The 18,282-nt window shown below is 47.1% G+C and overlaps 1 protein-coding gene across 2 annotated transcripts in view; it reads right to left on the minus strand.

The window, feature by feature from the left end:
• LOC147605377 (Transducin/WD40 repeat-like superfamily protein) overlaps positions 1-18,282 on the minus strand; it is a 75,158-nt gene that overhangs the window by 19,908 nt on the left and 36,968 nt on the right. For both annotated transcript variants that reach the window (XR_015265153.1, XM_086793335.1), the window contains exon 2: positions 10,837-10,991. Coding sequence is in view for 1 of the 2 variants with exons in the window: in XM_086793335.1 (XP_086649461.1) it covers positions 10,837-10,991 (155 nt within the window). In the remaining variant the exon portion in view is untranslated. The remainder of the gene's footprint in view (positions 1-10,836; positions 10,992-18,282) is intronic.

The following is an 18,282-nucleotide window of genomic DNA, read 5'->3' on the forward strand; positions in this document are numbered from 1 at the left end:
TCCTCTCACTTTTTCGGATTGCAGAGAAAGGATATGGTGTCTACTTTGATAGTTCCATCCTTGAAATCATCAACACTAGCACCTTGCAAATTGTTGCCACAGGAAGGTGGTCTTTATTAGTTGGAGGACTTTGGTGGCTCTTTGAATGAGTCCCAATCTCATCTGCTACAACTTCTTTACAACTATCATGCCTTGGTAGCTCATGTGGATACAGATTTGTGGCATGCTCGCTTTGGGCATCTAAATTATACTTCTCTACAGTTGTTGTGTTCTCATCAACAAATGGTCGAGGGTCTTCCACCACTGAAACCCTCCCACTCCACTTGTGGGCTTGTCTTCATAGCAAGCAACACAGAGATGCCTTTCCTCACAAGGCTACTCATCAAGCTTCTCATATTCTGGAGCTCATTCATATGGACCTATGCGAGGAGCCAGTACTTTATGTTACTATTGATCATTACTCACGCAAAGTTTGGGTTTATCTCTTGGCAGAAAAATCTCAAGCTTTCAATTTCTTCCAAGAGTGGGTGACTTTGGTCGAGACTACAACCACACAAAAGGTTCAACAAGTCCGCTTCGACAATGGAGGAGAATTCATCTCCAAAGCCTTCCATAATTTTTGCTCATAGAAAGATATAATCCGTCAATTTTCCACACCTCACACTCCTCAACAAAATGGTGTGGTTGAACACAAGAACGGGACTGTTCAAGAGATGGCCCATGCAGCTCCGTCATTCTTGTAACCTCGCCCTGATGAGTACAGTGATACAGTCATACGAGCCTACTACAGCTAAAGAGGCTCTTGCTCTTCTTGAGTGGCGGGCAGCCATGGAGGCCGAAATTGATTCCATTGAGAGGAATCGTACATGGGAGCTAGTAGACCGGCCTCTACATCAACAGGTCATTGGGGTCAAATGGGTCCTTAAGACCAAGTTTCATGCTGATGGATCTCTGGACAAACACAAAGCCAAATTGGATGCCGAGCGTCATCCAATTTCTTGTTCAATGGATCCTACCTCCAAGCTCTCCCGTGATGATCCCTCGCCCCTCTTCGAGGATAGTACATAGTACCGGAGGCTTGTTGGTTCTCTTATTTATTTGATTTACACCAAGCCCAACATTTCTAGTGTCACTGTTCTCAATCAATTTTCTTCCACTCCTCAACATTCTCATTGGCAGGCTGCTCTGAGGGTTCTCCGATACTTATCTGGTACCTTGGACTATGGTCTGTCTTTAGAGGAGGCACTGATATTGTTGGATAATCGAATGTTGATTGGACAAGTGATCAAGATACTCGCCGATCCACTTATGGTTATTGCTTCACTCTGGGTTCCTGTCTTATTTCCTAGAGATCCAAGAAGTAGAATACAATTTCATTATCTTCTACTAAGACTGAGTACCGTGCTTATCTGGATACCTGATGTGAGCTGTTATGGTTGTTCCACATGTTGAGCAATCTTTATGTACTCTCAGATTCTACGATCCATATGCTTACGAACAGCCAAAGCGACTTGGCATTGGCTTGAACTTCATCCTTCCATGGCAGGACCAAACATATTCACGTCCACTTTCACTTCATTCGTGAGCTAGTCGCCGACAGCATCATTACACTAGACATGACTAGAGAATTGTCCTTCTGAAGACAACCTTGCTGATCTCTTCACCAAACGTCTTCCTCGAGATACTATTGATCAGCTCCTTACCTGTATGGGAGTCGAACCCCCGTGTTGGAGCTCAAAGGAGGTGTTGGATATGTCATCTCCAGCTCTCTTTTACTCCATTTTATGCCCCTTTTAATCTAGATATTTATATGATGTCATTAGGGATTTTTCCCATATTCTCCCACTATTTTATAGCTTATTTTTACGCATTTATCACTTTTGCTACAATCGCGTGCCTTTTGCTACTGGCCGACTGCTCTGCATATAAGCATGGCCATTGTGCCTACATGTTCATTCAATACTTTCAGTTCTTGGCTCAAGTGTTGGATCTCTCTTGGCTATCTACTCTCTCTTGTGAGATGTATATAAGCATGGCCATTGTGCCTTCATGTTCATTCAATACTTTCAGTTCTTGGCTGAAGTGTTGGATCTCTCTTGGCTGTCTACTCTCTCTTGTGTGATCTCTATTTGCTTCCGCTTCATATTCACATATTCTCAAAGTTGTTGTGAGCCGCAATGTGGTGTTCGACGAGACGATTCCATCTTCAGAAGAAAAGGGGGAGGGGATGTGAACTTCTTCCTCCACCGCCTCCTCCTCCTTCCCCTGTTTCTGATAAACCTCCAGTTGTGGATTCTCATTAGAATGATGATGATGATGATGATTTTGCTTCTCCTCCAACAAGCCCGAGCAAACCGGTGCTTGGATGGTATTGTCAAACTGACAATTGGTGATTATGGGTTGAGAGAGCTTCCTTCTGCTCCTCCGCCTGGTGCTCTCATGCGATCTTCCAAAGTCACAAGAAAACAAATTCAAGAGGGCAACGTTTTTGTTAACTATGCTCTTATGTCCTCTATTATTCATGGTCCTTCTGATCCCACTTCTGTGGACGAGGGTCTTTCACATAAGCCCTAGCATCGCTTAGTGCCCTAGGGTCGACTTTGATGAGACTTTCATGCTCTTACGGCTCGCATGACTACCATTCGCACCATTCTTGCTCTTGTAGGACATCATAGATGGCCTGTATTCCAAATGGACGTCAAGTCAACTTTCCTAAATGCAGAGCTTACACAGGGAGTGTATGTTGATCCGCCAACGAGATTTGAGATTCCAGGAAGACAGGACCAGGTGTATCGGCTAAAGTAAGCCTTGTATAGTCTGAAGCGACGGGCTTGGTACCAACAGATTGATGAGTTCTTTCAGAACTTGGCCTACACGGCTGCGCCGCTCTCATGCATATTCGAACCTTTATCTCCTCCTTGAGAGGGGCTTAGTTGTTATCATTGTGGTCTATGTTGATGACCTCATTTTTACAGGTTCTTATTCTGTGAAGATCCGTTCAGTCAGGGATGCTTTGGAGCAAGACTTTGAGATGATGGATCTTGGCCTTCTGCATTTCTTTCTTGGCTTTGAGATCTGGCAGACCCCTCAAGGAATTTTCTTTTCTCAATAGTACACACGGGAGATTCTTGACAGGTTTCAGATGACTAGGTGTAGACCAATATCTTCTTCTATGGATACTAGTGAGAAGCTTTCTCTTCTTGATGCTTCTCCAGGGATTGATTTGGGACAGTATCCACTGTCCACTTCTCGTCGCCTGATAGAGGATGGGTTCATCATCCGCCCACACTACATGGACACACACCTATCCTTTGGGGTGAGATGTGCGATTAGCCAGATCTGCACCTCGTCCCACTAGCTGAGAGTGGAGACTACCAGATATGGGCCTAGGGCGGCCGCACCAGAGGACAGGATATGCCAGCTCTGTCACACAGAGCTCGAGACAGAGGATCATTACATATGCTGATGCCCTGTGTACTATGAGATTCGGGGGAGGTTCCACTGCCTCTTCCGAGTTGGGTTCGGACCACTTTCCAGGATCATGGACATCCGAGTCAGAGATGCCTGGGACTTTTTCTTCTAGAGCTCCATAGACACAGGGAGTCCTTAGTGAGATCCAGATCAGTTGTACTTGCTCGAGGACCAACACAGAGATCTCTCACCGACTTCTTCCATACCAGCACTCCGAGGGCCGATCCACCCATCATACCCAGACCGCAGGCTAGTGTAGGAGCTCGGCCAAGAGGTGTGACACTTGACAGAGCCACTGAGTTATGCAGAGCTCGATGCCCCAGACCCCATGGCCCTTGCCCACGGCCATGCCACCACACAAGGATCCGGGCCATCATCGCAGGACCTTCTCACGCCAGCTCAGTTTTACCACCTTGAGCACCATGTCACAGTGGCCCATGAGGGATGTATTAGGGTGATCTGAGAGCTCTCTGCTCATGTACCTAGATCAAATTTTATAGTTCTAGATTTTTCCTATCTTTCTTTATTACTATTTTGTACCCAGGATGATGTACCTCATGGACATGATGTAACCTTTTGGTCTCATAGGTCAGTCTACCGTGACGGAAGGGCAATAATCGAGGACTTCCATAAGCCTAAACCCAATTGACTAGCATTCTAATGTGCCATCGGTATTTTTTGTATCACAAATAGTTGTTTATCATCCTAGGGTTTTCATTAATCTTTTGCTTGTGCCTATGTGCACCCCGAAGTGGATTGTAATGATTGTGAGGTACCGGTTTTCGGTCCCATATGCCTTCAAGGCATTCCGTGGATTAGCTTATGCCTCTCGGAGACCAGATGGATTTATATCGCCCTTTGCTACTTTCCTCCGAAGGGGTCGCGGTTTGCCACCACCGAGGAGCCAGGTGGAGGAGAGGCTAGTGAGTCTCCATACTCTGTCTTATATGAGGAGATCTTACACTATTCGACACTGGGAGAAGTCTTCTTGATGGGGGACTTCAATGCACGGACTCACAGCAGACAGTGCCAGATCTATGACTTTGAGGATCCCTTGAGACTAGAGCCGCTAGCTAAAGAGGATACAGGGACCACTCGGATCTCCGCTGACGGAGGAGCTGACAGCACTGGATATGGGCAACATTTCCTAGAGCTTGGGGCCCGACACCATCTCTTTATTTATAACGAGATGACTCAGTGGCCAGATTTAGGTGGGTTGACTTGCTTTCCAGTGGGGGGTGGCAGCACTACAGTGGACTATGTGATGGGATCCCGGGAGGCAACAGATATGGTGTCTCACTTTACCGTACCACCATGCCCCATTGGGGCGGATCATACATATCTATCCCTCACTTTTAAGAGCTTACTGGAAACCCACCCACCCATCACACAGCCACCACGCACTATTTTCCACTTCACTCAGGACCTAGCCGATGTGTATGACTATCATGTTCATGATCAGCTATTTGCCTTAGACCCATCAGCACCCATGGCTATGCTCACCTCCCAGCTCTCACATGTACTACACTCCGCAACCGCCGCGAGGAGTTTCCCATACCACATACAAATAGGACAGCCACCTACATCTGGGAGCATGCCCCAGAACCGATGGTATGATGATGAGTGCAGAAACCTTTACTGCAGTCTTCGAGTGCAAAGGGCTCGCTGGGAGATCACCGAGAGACAGGCAGGCAAGAGGATGCATACTCTCACCCGCCGTAAGCGGCGAGCTTATAAGGAGGCTCAGTACTGGGACACATCACATGCTCATGAGCAGAGATGCTGCTGCTGCTTGGACGAGACTCAGAGAGCCCCGTTCCCCCACACCTATTACCGATCCTCAGACCTGGCAGACATATGCAGAGAGACTCTATGATGTGCCTGCACAGCCCCCTATACCACAACCCACAGAGCCATGCCCCACAATCTCCACCTTCTTCACCCAACCTATGGTTAGGAGGGCCATATGCCGACTCCAACATGGACGGGCGACAGATCATACAGGATTACATGGAGAGCATCTCATCTATGCTATTGATACACTGGCACCATTTCTTGCTCATCTCTTCAACAGAGCTCTGTCAGAGGGGTTTTCGGCTAAGTGGACGATCCACACTATTGTGCCGATCCATAAAGCGGGAGATGTACTAGACCCCGGGAACTACAGGACCATCATGATTGGCCATATATTGGCCAAACTATACGGGGCAGTTTTGGAGGCAAAGCTGAGCACTCATGCAAAGGATGGGGGATTGAGAGCAGCAGGCCAGGCAGGCTTCCGACGAGCCTTCTCGACCATCGACCACATTTTTACACTGAGGTGCCTGATTGATCAGGCCAAGGCACGGAGGCAACGGCTCTATTGTTGCTTTGTGGATTTCCGCAAGGCATTTGATATTGTGCCCAGAGAGTGCCTCTTTCGGCGACTACAGACACTAGGCATACCCTCAGACATGATGTGGGGCATATACAAGCTATATGAGCAGGTCTTTGGGAGAGTCCGATGCCCACGAGGCTTGTCCGACACAGTTGCTAGCACCATTGGTGTGAAGCAGGGGTGCCCGCTCTCCCCCACGCTCTTTGGGCTCTATATTGATGAGGTGGTCGACTACATCACACAGGGAGGAGGCTCTCGGGTTGAGCTATCAGGTATTACTGTCCATGTTATGCTTTATGCTGATGACATCATCTTGGTATCCGACACGCAGGTTGGGCTTCAAAGACACCTTGTGGCTCTTGATGACTTCTGCGCACAACAGGGTCTCACAGTGAACCTTGGGAAAACCAAGGTTATGATCTTCCACACCTCACCCGCAGTTAGGAGCCACACTACTCTCACATTAGCAGGAGGGCGGGTCGAGGTGGTGAGCTCTTATGTGGCATCACATTTACTAGCTCAGCTGGACGCTTCTCCATGGCTCAGGCAGTCCGAGACAGAGTGACCCGGGGGTATGCAGCTCTTCCTGGCCTTGAGCGTCAGTGTCATTAGGCACATTTTCAGGAACCCCGCACGAAGGGGTGGCTCTTTGATACATTAGTGACACCAGCCTTGATGTATGCAGCAGCAGTTTGGGCACGAGGAGTTGCAACCTCCACATGGATACAGCTGGAGAGACCACAGATCTTGATGCTCTCGAGGATGATACGCAGCAAACCATCCGTCCCGCACCACATTGTTCTAGCTGAGTTTGCTGCACCACCTATGGCAGTGGAGGCATTGTTCCAGACGATCTCCTTTATATACAGGATGAGGGAGATGCCCACGGAGAGATTATCCCGCCGAGCTTTTGAGGCATCCAGACAGTTGGCCGAGGCTGGACACACTGGATCTTGGTATGCACACATGCTACAGCGGTCCTCACATCATGGGATAGACATTGAGCGGTTGCCACCTTTTCAGTATGATCATTCTGCTCCACGGGGTTACCTCTCTCTCAATGAGAGGAACAGAGTGATGAGACAGGACATATGGCAGCGCTACATACAGGAGACATGGACAGCACCAGAGAGCCCACTACCACCGAAGATGCTATATTATAGAGACCACTTTATGAGCATCTCAAGGGATGGGTTTATAAAGCGACCGCGGTATATGGATGTATACATGCCACACAGCTCTCGCGTTGCTATTGGACACCTACGAGTCTCATCACATCAGCTAGAGATAAAGGCTGGGAGAGCGGCACGAGTTCCAGAGCCGAGCGGATATGCAGATTGTGCTGCGAGGAGGTGGAGACTGAGGATCACTTTGTATGTAGATGTAGAGGGCAGACTACTACTAGAGCTTCATAGTTCTCGAGAGAGACTCCTCCAGACACCCGCTCCTACTAGGGGTGGGAGACGGTCCTAGCTTACAGATTTCTTCCAGAGAGCTATGCCAATGCCAGCTGATGTACCACGTGGGGTGACCGCACAAAGAGCAGAGGAATTGAGAGCCAGGAGGAGACCTAGACAGACTGGACACAAGGCACCCTGACTCCGTCACTGAGAGATAGCAGCTATCCGGATGAGACACCAGATGGAGACACAAGAGAGGCTAGCTCGCTTTCATTCAGACTCAGGGTACATGTTCACGCCACTCACAGCCTCAGCATCGGCGATGTATGACATCTTATACCCCTCTTATGACACTGGATGGAGTTAGACATAGATCTGCATAGCATGCTTGTACTACCCCTTCAGCATATAGAGATGCATCTTGCCTTAGCACTCCATCCACATCCCCACCCCCCCTTTATATTGTTTATATATGGGCTCCACCGATCCATGATGATTCACAGTTGTATCCAGACACATGCACACTTTTTCTTTTCTTTCTTTTCCTTTTCTTCCGATGACCGGAAGAACACAGTTGTGTTATTTTTTGTCTCATAGGCCGACTTTGGCCTCTCGTAGACATTGATATTTCTTTCTTTCTTCTTTCTTTCTCTCTCTCTCTCTTACACAGACATTGTATTAGATCCACCAATTGTTGTAACCTTTTTGGTCTCATAGGTCATTTTGGCCTTTTGAGGACGTTAATATATCATTTCATTTTCATTTCTCTCTCTCTCTCTCTCTCTCTCTCTCTCTCTCTCTCTCTCTCTCTCAAAATTCAGCACATTCTGGTGCTTCCGCTCTGTAAACACTCTATCATCTCTTAGATTGGGACATGTGGCAAGAAAGTGAATCAAAGTGAGACAAGTGGCCTCACACTTGTCACTTCGGATATTGTGTGGCTCTTCACTTGTCATTATAGCCTACTCTTGCCATTTTAGCTCATGGGAGGCCCAAATCTATAAATTGGAGCCCTCTCTCTTCATTTGGACAGGCTCTCTGTTGCTACACACTAGTCTCTACCATGTTGGTTGCCCACATTCTCGTCAGCTACTACTTTGGTGAGTTCCTAGACTCCTTCACTCCCCTCAACAGAAGGTCTCTTTCTTGATAGGTCACACAACAGGATGAAGACCCGAGAATTCAAATCGGGAGATAAGGATATTAAGTTTGAAAATTTCCATGGAAAGATGGATTCTACAAAGGCTCTTTCATTTGTCAGGCAATTTGAGATAGCCTTTTGTGATGGAGATTTCGCAGAGAATTCTAAGTTGAGACTTGTGGGCATGTACTTGAAAGATATGACCAATGATTGGTGGATGGCCAAATTGTTGGATGGTTTCTGTTTTTTTCATTCGTAGAGATATTGCCCAGCAGGGTTTATTGTAGGATGTTCCTCACTCTGATTATACACCCCCTAGACAGAGGATTGACACCAGTTGGGAGATTATTACCAGTATTACAGCATGGCAGATCTGGAGAGCTAGATGCACTGAGGCTATTGAGGGTGTCCAGATTTTTGGGTCTCAGTGCATTAGTACTATATATGGGGTGATATCATCCACACTCTTATGGCTACTTGGGCTCGCATTCAGGGGCCCTCTCATTTCGCACAGGCGAAGCGTGTGATATTTATGTGGGAATGGGACCATGGCATCTTCTTTTCCTCTAGTACCACAGGTCTTACATGGCATCATGATACTCCTCAGTGGTTGAAATCACCTTACATATTGGAGTGATTCTATTCTCTTCCGGCTTATAGTTGTGATTGTTGTATGTTTTTCTCATACTTAATAGAAGTCTCTTTCTGAAAAAAAAAAAAAAAGTGACATCGAGTACAACAGTATATGGCTGGAGAGAGAGATATTAATGTCTACAAAGGACCATGAAACCATGAGTAGTACAAATGATACCGTGTGTATACAGTGCCATGAAAAAAAAAAAGAACATGAAAACTAAAAACTAAAATGTGACTCTATAAACCCCTGATGGCAGATGTGGCTAGGGTGAGGGCATGGCATGTCGTTGAAGGATCTCCTGAATCTCTCTCTGTGTGGTGGAGATCCTCAATGCTCTGGGTTGGGGCGCCTCGCACGTAGGATGGAGTAGGCCTGCGCACTAAGGACTCATATGGGATGGGAATTTTGCCCCAGCCAAGGTTGTTAGAGGTGTCAGAGGCGTTTGATAGGTGCCTCAAAAGACTCGTATTTTTTAGAGACATTAGAGGCGTGTTAGAGGCGTCTGTTATATATATATATGAGGGGCTGCCTTGAGCAAGGTTTAAGCCTTAAGGGGGAGAGAGTGTGTATGAGAGAGGGGGAGACTCAAAAGAGAGTGTGTGTGAGTCTTGAGAGCTTAGAGGGGCCCTTATAGCCCCCGTCTAGAGACTCAAAAGGACGAAAACGGGCAGAAATGGGCCAATCCCAAACGGTCAAAAACGGGCAAAATCCAAAAAATGGTCAAAAAAAAAATCAACTATGCCTCGAACACCTTGGGAGACTGTATGCCTCGAACGCCTCTAACGGTTACAGGCACGCCTTGTAACAACTATATGGCCCCAGCATATGCCCAGTATGAGCTGATGTTGATGCAGTGGTGTCAGCGTGGGTGGCTGATGTGGATGCTCCTGCCATGAAGAAATCAGAAATGTCCAAGCCAATTGGATCTAGGTGAGGACACGAGGTCCCTAGCCCAATCCAAGTGGGTCTAGGTGCAGGCATGAGGTCCCTAGCCCATCTCCACTGGATCTAGGTGCGGACACAAAGTCCCTAGTCTAGTCACACTTGGTCCCAAGTGCGGACACGAGGGTCCCTAGGCCAGTCACATGCGCCTGAAGCGTGGAGAAATATCCTGCTAGTGACAAGGAGCAGCCAACCAGTATCCAACCAGCAATTTGAGGAGCAAGATGCCTATAAATAGGCGACTTCCCTCCTCTCTTCAGTCCTCAACCAATCTGCCTCCTCAACAGTCACGCAGTTCAACAGAAGCTCTCAAGCGTGCATTGGAAGCGGGTAGCAGCACAGTCAGCTAGGCATCTGTGTTTCACCAACTTTGCACTTGTCACCTATTTTTAGGTTGGATATGCTTCCATTTTTGTGTTTTTTCAGTCTTCCACGGTCATTTTGTCTCTGTTAAACTCTTGCATCTAGCCAATGGCCTTTACAATGGGCACCTAATTGCCACCCAGGCACGGCTCCTATGAACTATTCTTTAGGTTGCTGCAAATCTCCCCACTTGCTTTTTGGCCTGTCTTCGGCCATCAATGGCCCATGCTTAGGAAGAACAGTTGCTATCTTATTTCTTTCCATACCTCTAGAGTGCCCTTAATCTCCCTTCAATTAGGCTAAAAATCCTGGGCAAACAAGAAAACCTACTAAAGTACAATAGAAATTTTGCACGCCCCATAATGCTAGTAAGATGCACATAACAGTTACTGGACAACACACCTGACTCTACCACAGTTTTTCCATTATCTGTGTCAAGAAATATTAACACAGTTCAACTTCTATAATTCTAGTTGAGGTTGCTTACAGCTTCTAGCAAGCTTACCAGTCCCTTGCATCATCTGTTCGAGCCAGGAAAGCATCCAGCTGATCTTTTCTATCCTTTTTGTTGATCTTCCGTCCACTCAAATCGTACCCTATGTGTTCCTCATCCTTGTACCACTCCAAAGGCACATTCCCAACTGTGTTGCGTGAAGGTAGCTGTTCGAAACAACAAACACAGCAACCAAACTCCTCTATCAGTACATAGACAACGATGCATCGAAAAATTTTAAAAAACCAAAGAAGTCTATAAACCAGTAATCGGTTGTTTGCATCACCTGTATCAATCATTTCCCCTTCTCTAAGAAGAGGTACATAACTAGGGAGCCTAGAGGGCTAGCCTAGTGATTGAGGTGGAATTTGATGAGAAATCGTCAAGGGAAATTAACTCATCCTGTCTTCTAGACTCCCTATTCACTTGCCCATCCTTAGGAGAATACCATAAATATAGGTGATCTGTAACATGCGGAAGCTTACAAACGAGGATTATTCTTCGATAAATACTTTCAGCCCTTGGTTCTTGACGATGAATAGCACAACGTAGAGAAGATAGTGCAGAGAGAGAAGACAAATACACAATATTGGGTCCCAAATACCCTCTCAAGGGCCCCCACTACATATGGTGTATTTGCTTTATTGAATGAGTACATGACAATATTATGGCTGTATTCTGGCTGTAAATGGCCTGGACTGAACAGAGGTGACTTGGACAGCTCCCTTGGCTGAGATACCTTTCAGCCTGAAGTCTATCCCTTGATCTACACCTTTCCACCTTGCTTTGGTCTTTCACTTGGCTTGTCTACAGCCCTGGACTTTCAGGACTTGTAGAGAATGAGATGAATAATGCCCTATGCTGCCTATTGCTTATATATGACAAACATATGCTGGTCGGTTTGCAGCAAGGGGAGTCGGCCTGTTTCCAATGATCCCACGACCTGAATAAACACCAATAAGAAGGCGCCTTTTCACATGTGCGGTTTATGGGACTGGCCAACAGGGACTCCATTTAGCCTCTCTAGGTGTCATGTGCAAGACAAGTGCAGGCTTATCTTAGGGCTAATCCCTGAAGGGCAACAGATAAAGAACCAGATTTGGAGCTTGTGCTCCTAGGTTTGGGGCAAGAAAACCTTGTGGAGAGGACAGGAGGCTGTCGACCAGATTTTGATGGAGTTTTCTCCTTCGGCTGCAGCATTTATGCAAATATTTGTCCTGGACCTGGCCGATAGCAGGTTGGCCAGTCCATGGAGGTTTTACAGCCCTATAAGCATGTTCCAAGATGGTGTTTAGGGCTGAAAGAAGACTCCCAAAGCTTCCGCATGTGACATTGGTATCAGAGCATCAAGCTCGGCAAGGCTTTATAAACACTAATTCAGTCCCAAATGAAGGTGCAAAGGTCGAAGGTACAAGAAAGTGCACAGGTACGAGGCCCAAGGAATAGAACACAAGACATGGAAGAAATTCCCAAGAGGTTGGTTGGTGGTGTTCCACAAGACCCAAGGGGAATGTTAATCCTATGAGTCGAGTGCCACTCGAGGCACACCAAGAAAGGCTTTCATGCAATGGTTCCAAGGGAGGATGATCCTCCCTAGGAGTGGAGTGAGAGTGCCAGTCTCAATACTCTGGAAAAGAAGACCAAAGAAAGTGTTCAGGGACAGGGCATGAAGGGAAAGGGGACAAGATGGAACAAATGCATAGATCTTCATCAGAGTTGGAGTGGATTTGGAGACCAGGCAGGGTTTTCAGTGAAAAGGTTGCCAAGAAGGAAAGGATGACAGGTTTGGGAATCCAAGAATGGACGATGGGATGATGATAGTCATCCAAGAATAGAATTTGGAATCTTGTCATGAAGTTTAGCAGTCATGTGCAAGGCATGTGCAAGCTAATCGCAGGGCTAATCCTTGAAGGGCAACACATAAAGAACCAGATTTGCAGCTTGTGCTACTAGGTTTGGGGCAAGAGAACCTTGTGGAGTGGACAGGAGGCTGTCGGTCAGATTTTGATGGACTTTTCTCAAAGTTGCAACGTTTATGCGAATATTTGTCTTGCACTTGGCTGACAGCCACTTGGAGGGTAGCTCCGTGACACCTGACTCCCGAAGGGTGTCTAACAACCACCTAGGTACTCGAACAGATCGTGGAGCCTCCTGTGTTCGCGGGGGCTCAACTCCAGCTGTGGGCTCAACCTCCTGTGATGACTGAGGTGGATCAACTGGAGTGGTAGACTGGGAATCATCATCAGACTCCTCTGGATCTCCAAGAAGTGGCGGCTCCTCGACAGTGGATGCTGGAACATGCTCGTCAAAGACCACATCCCGGCTGACAACAATCTCGTTCCTCTCTGGATCATACAACCTGTATCCCTTGGAAAGAGAGTTATACCCCACAAATACCAGCTTGCGGGACTTGGAGTCAAGCTTCCCCCTCTGCTTCTTCGGAATATGTACATACGCGTCACTCCCAAAGACACGGAAGTGCGAGACATCGGGTTTCCTGCCAAAATATGCCTCAAACGGAGTCATATGAGGTACAGAAGTCGTCGGAGAGCAGTTAATGGTATGGACAGCTGTTGCCACAGCCTCACCCCAAAGTGGATGAGGAAGATCACGATGCTCCAGCATGGTCCTCGCCATCTCCACCACAGTCCTGTTCTTACGTTCAACAACTCCATTCTCCGAAGGCGATCCTGTATTGGCCAATTCTCTCTTGATGCCATGATCTGCACAAAACCGGAAAAATACAGTCGAGGAGAATTCACCTCCTTTGTCAGCCCTGAGAGTCTTGACCTGGAATCCAGACTCTTTCTCCACCATCACGTGCCAAACCTTGAACCGAGCAAAAGCCTGGTCCTTCTGGGAAAGAAAGTAGACCCACGTGAATCTGGTACAATCATCAACAAGCAGCATGAAGTAGAGAGATCCTCCCAAGGATGGTATCTGCTGTGGTCCACACAAGTCAGTGTGAATCAACTCCAAAGGTTTCGAAGCCCGCCTGGAAGCCTGCTTCGGAAAGGATTCCCTGTGCTGCTTACCACGTATGCAAGAACTGCAGCGTCCTTGCCTATTACCAACATCTGGCAAGCCAACCACCATCTGGTCCCGGAAGGCACACCTCAAAGCATCCACATTTAAGTGGCCAAAACGAAAGTGCCACAAATCTCCGACCTGAGAGCCTGTCAATGAGGAGAGTGCAGAGAGCTTGTAGATGTCGTTCTCCACACCGCCTTCCCAAACAACTTTGCCTGTCTCACGGTCCCTTAGAGCAACTGAATGCTCCTCAAATTCCACCCGAAAGCCAGTCTTGCATACCTCATGCACTGACAAAAGATGAAAGCCCAGAGCAGGGACATAAAGAACACAGGAAGCATGCTTGCCCCCCTTGCCGTCGGGAATAATCTCCATCCGGCCCTCACTATGTATCGGAATAGTGGAGTTATCGCCAATAAAGATACGACCTGACTGCCGTTTCAGATCCAGAAAGAAGTCACGGGATGGAGTCATGTGCCTCGAAGCACCACTGTCGAGAATCCATTCCCGGGTATCCTTCGCGGTGAAGCCAACTGCCTCCTCGCTCGAAGATGATGAAGCATCGGAGTCCACCATCTCCAAGTGCACAAATGCCGGAGTCTTTGCAGCTGAGGCTGAGGAATCAGCACTCTTCCCTGTCCGCTTAGGGCACTTCCTCCAGTAGTGGCCTTTCTCGCCACAATCATTACAAGATCTTTCGGCCTTCAGCTTCTCTCGTTCTGGATCAGGCTTCTTCTCAGAAGACTTCTCTGGTGAAGCCTTCCCTTTGCCCTTGTTGGTATTACGGCCTTTCGACCGTTGGCCAGTTAAGGCCTCCGAACCTCCGCCGTGAGGAGGGTTCGTGAAACGTTCCTCCTGGTCCAAGACCATTGGCACAAGCTCCTCCCAAGTAATGGTGCTGAGCCTGCCACTCGTGATCAACGAGGAATAGAAAGCGGAATACTGACCAGGCAAGTGGGAAAGTAACGTGATGGCCATATCTTCGGATGATATCTCTTTCCCCGCTTGAAGGACTTCCTGCTGAAGGGCCTGCAGCTTGTTAATGTGTTCCCGCATCGTCGAGGACTTTGCAGGGTTCATAACCCGCATCTGCACTTCCAAGGATATCCGCTTCATGGGTGACACCCTGTTGTACAAAGAAGCCAAGTGCTCCCATATGCCTCTCGCCAGCGTCATGTGCTTCACATGGTTGATCACCTGTGGTGTGCAATTGAGGAATATAAACGACCGGACCCTGGCGTTGACACGGTCCCACATGTGTGCCTGTGCCTCTCGGTCCTTCCTCGTCGATAATAACTCCCCTTCCTCAGCTTCCGGCCGTGGCACCCCTATGATAATAAAATCAGCAAGATCATATGACTCCAAAACTGACTCCATCATGACCTTCCAGATGCCGTAATTGGACCCGTCCAACTGCCGATCCACTGGGAACGTGGGGAGAGTCGGAATCTTCACGTGCTTCTCAGCCATCTCTAGTAAATCTGCCATCTCGGAGAGTAACCTGAAAGGGTGGGTGGGTGGGAAAAATCCGAAAATCTGAAAATATGCAAGTGGCTGTCCAGCCCCTTTGCCCGCCTTCCTCTTGCACCTTCTCTTCCCGTTCAGCCCGAAACAGTCCACCGATCAGCAACCTGTTGCTCCCCCTCTTGCTCAGAAAAACGCCCAAGATCTCCTAGAGCCTAGGGCTCTGATACCATGTCAGAATATGCAGCGGAAATGACAACCAAACTTGGGTAGACAAGAGCAAGTAGACTGCAGAAAATAATCAGCACAAGAAACACAGAGAGATAGGTGTGTAAACTCTTCTCTTTACACAAGATCCCAAAAAACTGAATGAGAAAGTGGTGGGGGCTGAGGGGCAATATATACATCTCCATGTGAGCAGTCGGCCAGCTACAGATGGTGCCCACGACTGAGAAAATACCCCACGACTGAGAAAATACCAGTCGGCCAGCAGCCTGATGCCCACGACTAGTCAAGAGCAGTCGGCCAGCAGCCCAGATGCACACGACTGAAGAAAGTCCAGTCGGCCAGCATTGGGGTGCTCCTGGCATCACCTGGCAGCCCTCCAGCCACTAGGAAAAAATGGGAAAAATAGGGAAAAAATACGGGGAGTGTGGAAAAATGATATACGGGCGGGCACACCCACAACAGAGGCCCTGGTGTATACAAATAGACAGGAGATGACTTCTAACATATTCTTAGCGGTCTAAGCATAGATCAATGCGCCTTGTGCGCCTCTCCTCGGTTCTCAATTAGCCTGCATGTGGCTGATGAGAGGAAAGTTGGAAATGCTTGGTTCACACTTGATGATGATCGGGTGTTACATCTCGACCAGCCTAGGGTTAAAGTCAAGAACATGTGGAATTAACATGTAGACAAACCCAAGATTAGGGTTAAGGTTAATCCAAAATTAGGGTTAAGGCTTAGCCAAGGATGTGGGGACCTCGATGATTCACACGTAGACTAAGAGCGCTAGCAAGAGGAGGTCTAGATTAGACATGGCATTGGAAATAATAGCCACAGGCTAATAATAATAACTAGGGACTAATAATGGCTAAAAGCTTATAAATAAAGCAAGAAATATATATACCGTCATAAGGCCAAATGAATCTAAACTTACGAGTAATTTTGAAAGCCAAAAGGATGAATTGAATGATGATTATGTTGTTGATGATGCTAAATGCTGAACTGTTGACTCTCCTTGCTCCCTAGGAAGGAAACACTGAGAAGATGCCATATAGGATGAATGATTGATGCGCTTTTGCTTATATATGATATGTTGCTGCTAGTCGGGCAGAAGGCTGTTGTCGACCAAGTCTCCACGACTCATAAATGCTGGAAAAGCCCTATTAAATGCTCTCGGCTACTGTTGGCTGGTTCCTAGGCCACGACCTCCAAATGATAAATGCTCTAAATGCCTTTCATGCTTTATGTACCTGCTGCAGGTGTTGTGACAGTGCCAAACACATTTGCACATGCTATGATACATGCTGTAAATGCCTTGGATAATACTTGAATGCCTTTACTTAATGATCTACTTAGTGCTTATGAGTGCTAAGAATGCCATGTCACTTGTACACCATTAGGTGTACATGTTTGCTGGGTGGTACACCTGGCAACCTTTTGACTCCTCTGTTGATCCTCCTCCATTGAAATCACTGCCCAACTATGACTTCTTTTGCTGGGACTAAGGTCGACTGTAGGAGTTGAATCCAAAGACTTCTCCACTGCGGGAACTACATGGCAAATGCTACTAAATGTCCTTGGAAATACCTAAGTCCACTAACCTGTCTATGGAATCCTTTCACACACCATCTCCGTCGTTCTTGAACCTCTGAACCTCCTGAGGTGATGTTGGAGCAAACTTCCGTCTTCTTATGTGGAAGAGAACCCCCTGCTGCCAGTTGAAGTCCAAAACTCCATTTACTCCTTTGATGATGGATGTCATTCTTCCCCAGAAAACTCAATGGGTAAACCCTGTATGCCTTGCAGATGCGAGATGCTAGACTGATTGCTACGATGACTACTATACTGATGCAAGCCATGTGAAACCCTATATGCTATGCAAGAATGCAAATGCATGGGTTACTGATGCATGCCTAAGGGAAAACCCTAAGGATGGCCTACAAGATCTTGAGAACTGGATTTAACTAAGCAAAAGCAACTAACATGCTGACTTACAAAATGACCTTTGGAATGAACATGAACTAAGGCTGGTTACCTTGTAACGCTCTGATGACTGATCGTAGTAAAACAACGGTGTCAATGCAATGCAATGCAGCTATATTAAATGAATGGTTACAATGAAGATCTGTGAATAGATCTATGCCTGTACTAGATGAATATCTATCTCGGGAAGAGACAGAGATGCTGAATGTTGATGCATGTCCGCTTAAGGTCCGCCCTTGGAATGCTAGCTTTCCTCTATGTAGGAGGCAGGAGGATGAACTGAATGTTGATTGATTATGCTGTTGATGATGTTGAATGCTGAACTATGGACTCCCCTTGCTCATTAGGAACGAAACGCTAAGAAGATGCCAAATGAGATGAATGATTGATGCACTTTTGCTTATATATGATATGTTGCTGCTGGTTGGGCAGAAGGCTGCTGTCAGCCAGGTCTCCACAACTCATAAATGCTGGAAAAGCCCTATTAAACGCTGTCAGCTGTTGTTGGCTGGTTCCCATGCCACGACCTGCAAATTATAAATGCTCTAAATGCCTTTAATGCTTTATGTACCTATTGTAGGTGCTCTAACAGTCCCAAACACATGCTGCACATGCTGTGATATATGTTGTAAATGCCCTGGATAATACTTGAATGCCTTTACTTAATGATCTGTTTAATCCTTATGAGTGCTAAGAATGCCATGTCACTTGTACACGTGACAATTTGTTTAAATAAGGAATCACCTAAGGTTATAT

The sequence above is a fragment of the Cibotium barometz genome, chromosome 59 (genome assembly GCF_041138505.1).
Source record: "Cibotium barometz isolate CiBa-2024 chromosome 59, ASM4113850v1, whole genome shotgun sequence".
In the NCBI taxonomy this organism is placed as follows: domain Eukaryota; kingdom Viridiplantae; phylum Streptophyta; class Polypodiopsida; order Cyatheales; family Cibotiaceae; genus Cibotium; species Cibotium barometz.